At 38.3% G+C, this 7,395-nt stretch overlaps 1 protein-coding gene across 1 annotated transcript; it reads left to right on the forward strand.

Moving 5' to 3' along the window:
* The first annotated feature begins 3,108 nt into the window (after positions 1–3,108).
* Positions 3,109–6,801, forward strand: LOC124382465. The gene is made up of 4 exons (XM_046844561.1): positions 3,109–3,307; positions 4,797–5,089; positions 5,796–5,859; positions 5,962–6,801. The coding sequence occupies exons 2-4, from the start codon at positions 4,874–4,876 to the stop codon at positions 6,567–6,569; spliced, it is 888 nt and encodes a 295-aa protein (XP_046700517.1). The 5' UTR covers positions 3,109–3,307; positions 4,797–4,873; the 3' UTR covers positions 6,570–6,801.
* Positions 6,802–7,395: the final 594 nt, after the last annotated feature.

Raw genomic sequence — 7,395 nt, forward strand, 5'->3', positions numbered from 1 at the left:
AGGCATTAAGCTGGTTTAAATCCTACCTGTCCGATCGTTACCATTTCGTAGATTTAAATGGAGAGCTATCCAGGCTAATGCAAGTAAATTATGGCGTGCCGCAAGGTTCAGTTCTAGGACCCCTGCTGTTCACAATATACATGCTTCCGTTAGGAAATATTATTAGAAGGCATGGAATTAGCTTCCATTGTTATGCTGATGATACTCAGCTATATATTTCATCTAAACCAGGTGATACAGCTCAATTAACCCGGATAACTGAGTGTGTTAAGGAAATAAGAGATTGGATGACCCATAACTTTCTACTTTTAAATTCCGATAAGACTGAGATTTTGCTCATCGGACCAAAAACTAGTATACAGACGCTCCAGCATCTCAACCTGCGTTTAGACGGATGCTCTGTAACCACTAGTTCAACGGTAAAAGACCTGGGTGTTATTTTAGACAGCAACTTGTTTTTCAAAAATCACATCAATCAGGTTACAAAAACAGCCTTCTTTCACCTTAGAAAAATTTCTAAGCTAAGAAATATGTTGTCCATATCCGATGCAGAGAAGCTCGTCCATGCGTTCATGACCTCCAGAATAGACTACTGTAATGCGTTACTAGGTGGATGTCCTGCATCATTAATAAACAAGCTTCAGTTAGTCCAGAATGCAGCAGCAAGAGTTCTTACAAGGTCAAGAAAATATGATCACATAACCCCGATCTTATCATACCTGCACTGGCTTCCTGTTAAGTTTCAATAGACTACAAACTATTACTTCTCACTTATAAAGCACTAAATGGTTTGGCTCCCATGTATCTATCCAGTCTTTTAACTTGCTACAATCCGCCACGCTCCCTGAGATCTCAAAACTCTGGGCTTCTAGTAGTTCCTAGAATAGCAAAGTCCACTAAAGGCGGTAGATCATTTTCACATTTAGCTCCTAAACTCTGGAATAGTCTTCCTGACAGTGTTCGGGCTCAGACACACTCTCCCAGTTTAAGTGTAGATTAAAAACATATCTTTTTAGCAAAGCCTACACATAACACACATCACATATCATAACTTTGTGCTCCAGAACATCTGATCACATGCACATAATCAACTTGTGCTGTTAATATCATGAACAGCAGCTACGCTAATTCCTCTCCACTGCTTCTCTTTCTCTCCCCATCCTGAGACACCCTGAGGTTTGGCCAGCTCCAGTCACATCCCACCTCGTGATGATTACGGACCTTTGAAGAAGTAGATGCCGAACTCACAAACATCCCGAACCATCTAGAGACGTACCAGTGCCATTTGGATCCCGCTACATGTGTGAAGTTTGACATTGGACCTCCTGGAGTGTTTAAAGGCTCTGGCATGGAGAAGCTGATGCTGGATCTGTGGTGATCACAAATGCTGAGCTCATAAAACTCGGAGCTACTAACCATATAGACTGTTTAAGACTGCAGAAAGAACATCAATAATAATCTTATACTCCAGTACTCATGTTAGTTCTCACTCTCCAGTGTTCTGTATTGTTGAAAGATTTATGATCAAACTCTTGATGTCACCCAGATGAGGATGGGTTTCCCTTCTGAGTCTGGTTCCTCTCAAGGTTTCTTCCTCATAACATCTAAGGGAGTTTTTCCCTGCCACAGTCACCACGGCTGCTCATCAGGGATAAATACACACTGTTCACCTTCACTGTTGATTTGTGTAAAGCTGCTTTGAGACAATGTCTGTTATACACAAATAACCAACATAATCTAATGACATCCTCAATATATATCCATAAAGTTAAATCTCACCTGGCGGCGTGTCCACAATGAAAAATCTCTTTTTTCCTCTTTTTGCACTGTGAACTTTGTTTAAATTGATTCCCATTAAAAGGCGCTGATCAAAAACAGGGCAGAAAAGTGCGCGTTGAATGTGCAGATATTACTCCACCTGCTGACCAAAGCGCGGTACTGCAGAAGCAACACAACTCATTCGTTTTACTTAAATTATTTGTTTAAAACTCAAATATTAATATTTTTTTATTTTGTCAACACGACTCTTTCAACTTTAATACACAAACTTATGTGTATTATTTAATTTAGGCATAGTTACATTCTTTAAACCAACAACAGCCACATTTCATTTTTTTTATTGATAATAGGCTCAAAGACACATGTTAATGAAAAGACAAAAACAGTTGATTTGTGAAGTTTTATTTCTTAAAATACAAATCAAAACCAAAGTTTAACACAACAACCTCTTCAAAATACTAGAATGAACAAAAGAAAATACAAATTACAGTAGTAAAGCAATCTTTAAAAATATTATTTCAATTAACAAATAAAATTACAGGATCAAGTGAGAAAGTAGAAGAACTGTTAGAATTCAATGGACAAATAAAATGAAAGTAAATAATATTTGATAAAGTAAAACCAAATATTTAGAGCTGGTTGTGATTTGATGTGAATCTCAGTCTCAGAGAGGAATAATATCTTTATTTAATTTATACAAGCTCTTTTGCTCTTTTGCTCTTTTTGGGTTAGTAAATGTTTGTTGTTATAATCAGTAATTTTTCCATGTTTTAATTGCCACCTACATGGTCGTAAATACCAGGGGGACGGAGGGGACATGTCCCCCCATCTGAGGATCGTCCCCCCAAACAATTATTAAAAAAATAATCACACTCTCTATAGTCAAAATATATGTATGTAAACCTGAATAATTGTGTAAGTGATAATACAAACAAAAACTGCATTTATAAACAGTTGAGTTCCCCCTCCTCTTCCTCACAGTGGTTTGACCCACTGCCTGCTTTCCCAGTTCATCTCAGTCTGCGACTCAATTAATGTTCAACTCCATTAACCAGGGGATTTTATTCACTTTAAATAAAGCGATTCTCTTTAATCTAGTTGATGCAGACTCATTCATAAATTAGTTGCAGTAAAAATGTAATTTTCCATGAATCTGCTTTATTAGTGATTAAAATATCACTTATCTAGTGAACGTTAGCTTGTTTACAATAGCTTGTAGCATAGTGCACTGACACTAACACACCAAAGCCGTTTCACATGCAGTCTTTTATTTGAGACGATTTGGGATTGTTTATCTGTGCATTTACTAAATCAGCACTGTTGTGTACACTGGTGTGTAGTCTTCATTCTGTTACGTCACAGTGGTTTCAGGTCAGAAGTGGGCGGAGCTTATACTGTCTATATACAGTAGCATTCAGCACAAAATCTTGCATTTCTTGCTGAAAAACCAAGAGATAGTCTGAGATAGTCTGATAGTCTGACAAGAAGTCTGATATTCATATTTTCCCCATTCTAACGTCATATTAAGGTGAGGTTCCATACTGAATAACCTGTTTTGATCTTCCAGCTATAGTATCTTGTTCCTCATTTTGGCGTGTTCCCCTGATTACATAAAAAGTCAACTTTCTGTGTCATCAATTAAAATCGCCATTTCCTGTTTTCTCTGTTTCAACAGGAAAATCACTTGTTCTTTAGTAGTGTAAAAGACTTTTTGGGTGTAATTATGTGTGATAGCTCAAGAGGGCGCTGTGTTCATTTTATGGGTGTTTATAGTTTTCTTTTGTCCCTCGGGACTTGCCGTAAGCAAGAGAGAGATTTATTATCGCACATGCGCACAGTGATGCTGTTCATAACATGAAGTACAATCAAAAGTCGGACTGTTTGTTTCACGGGATCCTGCTTCCGTTTCTATTATATTCTTAGAGAAAAGTATTTAGGAAACTTCCCCCTTTTCAAAACGCTCCGTTACATTGGTTTGCTTCTGGAGTTTTACAAAAATGAAAATACAGACCTTTTTCATATTCTCTTTCTGAAATGACCAGAAGATTTACTGACCTCTATGCTTCCATAGATTTATTTCTCAATAATAATAATAATAATAATTCAGGAATCTCAAGTCTCACACATTCACCTTGAGACACACATTTTACACGGTTCACACACACCACACCTTGTGTTTCTCACGCTGAGAAGTGAGGGAGAACTTGTTCGAAGACCTCTGTGTATATAATGTGTGTGTGTGTGTGTGTGTGTGTGTGTGTATTAACAGATCAAACCATGTGATCCATTATTTGAGACAGCAACTTGTCTTTTAAAAATCATATTATCCATGTAACAGAAACGGATTCTTCCACCTGAGAAATATTTCTAAGTTAAGAAACATGTTGTCTATATCTGATGCAGAGAAGCTCGTCCATGCTCATGACCTCCAGAATAGACTACTGTAATGCGTTACTAGGTGGATGTCCTGCAACATTAATAAACAAGCTACAGTTTATTCAGAATGCGGCAGCAAGAGTTCTTACAAGGTTGAGAAAATATCACCATATAACCCCAATCTTATCATCCCTGCACTGGCTTCCTGTTAAGTTTCAAATAGACTTCAAACTACTGCTTCTTACTTATAAAACACTAAATGGTTTAACTCCCATGTATCTCTCCAGTCTTTTAACACGCTTCAATCCGTCACCCTCCCTGAGATCTCAAAACTCTGGACTTCTAGTAGTTCCTAGAATAGCAAAGTCCACTAAAGGTGGTAGAACATTCTCACATTTAGCTCCTAAACTCTGGAATAGTCTTCCTGACAGTGTTCGAGCTCAGACACACTCTCCCAGTTTAAGTGTGGCTGCTCATCAGGGATAAATACACATCATTCATCTTAACTCTTAAATTCTGTAAAGCTGCTTTGAAACAATGTCCGCTGTGAAAACTACAATAGAAATAAACTTGAACTTGACTTGACTTTTTAATGTTCCATACGCTGTAAAACATCTCCTCTCACTATTCTTACATTTCAGGGCCATAACAGGGAAAAGCAGAAGCCGAGTCAGGATCTGAGAGAATCATTGAGACATCTGAGAGACAGGGTAACAGCATGGACACTGCCTCTGGGGAATTGACTCGGTCCATGGCCACTAGGCTCAATGGCACTAGTCCTGGAGTGAATACTGTGTGGTTCAGATTCATTGATAATATTCCAGTCATCGGGATGGTAAAGGAAGCAGTGGAGTTGGTGTTCACTCTGTACGAAGGGAATGAAGCCGTAGTGAAGGAGAAAAAGGAAGTGATCAAAAACAGTGTGGGAATTCAGGTGAGTCAAAACACAAGAAAGAAAAGTATGTGCTGCTCAGTGATATTTATACATCATGTATCTAAAAACTGACAGATTATTAAGTAAATGCTTCTAATATCCCAAAAAGAAAAGCAGTTAAAGCCCCTATAGCACACTCCAGTTCTTATCAGAGTTCTCTAAATATATAATAATGGGTATTTAATCAAGACCCCTGCACATGTTCCCCTCTTTTTACGATGCCGTTTTAGTGCCATACACAAAAAAAACCTTGACTTTATTACCTACTTTATTCTCGTAATTTCAACTTTATTCTTGTAAATTTTGTATACATTTTATGTGGCACTAAAACACCATCATAATTATGAGTCTCTGGTAGTGAATTATTTTCACACAGTTGCATGGTTCATCATGTGTCCTTCTTTATATAATGTATATGTACTTTATACAAAGTGTAAATATGTCATGGTCTGGACATTTTGGGGCGGTTTGTGATTTGGCCACCAGATGCCGCCACTGGACCCCTACTCCTATTCCATACTCCCGAGCCCCTTACGGTTTAATGTCTCCCACCTGCTCCTCGTTTGTGTTGCGTATTTAAGTGTTGTGTATTTAAGGTTAAGAGCCACTCTCGAAGTGGACATATTTATTATAATTATTGCTTGTCCTGGTCCATCATTATGTCTGTTCCTGGTAACATGAATTCTTTTGATTTTTTTCCTTTTAGTCGACTGAAGGAGCAGCAGGTGCAGCAGCAACACCTGAGGTTTCTGGCCTTAAAAATGTGACAGGTGTGTGTTATTCCTGCTCTTCTTCTCACCAATATAACTGAAATCAATTTCATGAATGTGTTTAAGGAAATAGTAAGGAAATATTTTCACTTTTCTCCACAGATGTCACAAAGCAGCACATTAAGGAATGTGTCTTGAAAGAGTCTGAAGGAGAATTAAAATTAACTCCAGAAGAACAGAAAGAAAGTGAAAAAAAATTATTGGACATGTGTGAAAAAATACGGCTCATCGATACAGATTATCAAATGGACAAGAAAGTGGACAAGGAACTGTACAAGGACGTGCGAAAGACTAAGAGAGGAGCGCATGTCTTTAATAATGACTTACTGAAATTTCATCACAAAGTTCTGCAAAAGTTTATAAAAAAATATCAAATTTTTAATCTTCAAGGATACAATAAAGAGGAAATAGAAGAATTCAGCAGCCACACACTTTCCCAGGAAACAACAATGGAGATACAGAGAAACATGGTAGTGCACTTTGACCATGAGGATCTGTACATAAACACTAATGGAGTATTGTATGGCACATTTCAGGAAGAGCTATGTGACGCATTATTGAATGTGCTGGGACACATAAACCCTGAGGACGTGACAGAAGCAGATAAAGAACGGCTAAATGATGTGATAAATTACATGAACAGATTAGAAATTTATGTTGACCAAATTGCAAAAGAAAAGTGGATTGGGACTCAAATGAATCACAGGTAAAGAGCAAAAAAGACTCGGTTTGATGTGGTAAAACACCAGGTAGCAACAATGTACGAGACTGATCGTGGTTTGGATTGGAGCCTGGAGATTTTGGGTAGGGTTGCACCTTTGTTTGGACAAAGACAGTAATTTTAGTTCCTGTTTATAGTGTTGTTGTAAGTGTTCGAGTTTTTATAATTAATTTCCTGCTTCAGTCACTGTATTTTTCTAAATTAAATTTCTCTCTCTGAAACTGTATGGAAATTGTTTTGTATATTTCCCGTTACGCCTCTTCATATAAAATATGACTCTTAGTGCGGTCCCAAGCCCGGTTAAATGGGGAGGGTTGCGTTAGGAAGGGCATCCAGCGTAAAACATGTGCCAAATCAAATATGCAGATCACATATAAGAATTTCATACCGGATCGGTCGAGGCCCGGGTTACCAACGACCGCCACAGGTATTGTTAGCCGACAGGGTACCGGTGGAAATTGGGCTACTGTTGGCCGAAGGAGGAGAAGGAGAGGAGGAAGACGTCTACAGAGACAGCAGGAAAAGGAGAAGTGTAGAAGAGTGGAGGTTTGGGTTGGTACTTTAAATGTTGGTACTATGACTGGTAAAGGGAGAGAGATAGCTGATATGATGGAGAGGAGAAAGGTAGATATGTTGTGTGTTCAGGAGACCAAGTGGAAAGGGAGTAAGGCCAGGAACATTGGAGGTGGGTTTAAACTGTTCTGGGTGGAAAGAGAAATGGTGTAGGGGGGATTCTGAAGGAAGAGTACAGTAAGAGTGTAGTAGAGGTGAAGAGAGTTTCTGATAGGGTGATGATCGTGAAGGTGGAAGTTGAG

Source organism: Silurus meridionalis, unplaced genomic scaffold (genome assembly GCF_014805685.1).
Source record: "Silurus meridionalis isolate SWU-2019-XX unplaced genomic scaffold, ASM1480568v1 Scaffold404, whole genome shotgun sequence".
In the NCBI taxonomy this organism is placed as follows: domain Eukaryota; kingdom Metazoa; phylum Chordata; class Actinopteri; order Siluriformes; family Siluridae; genus Silurus; species Silurus meridionalis.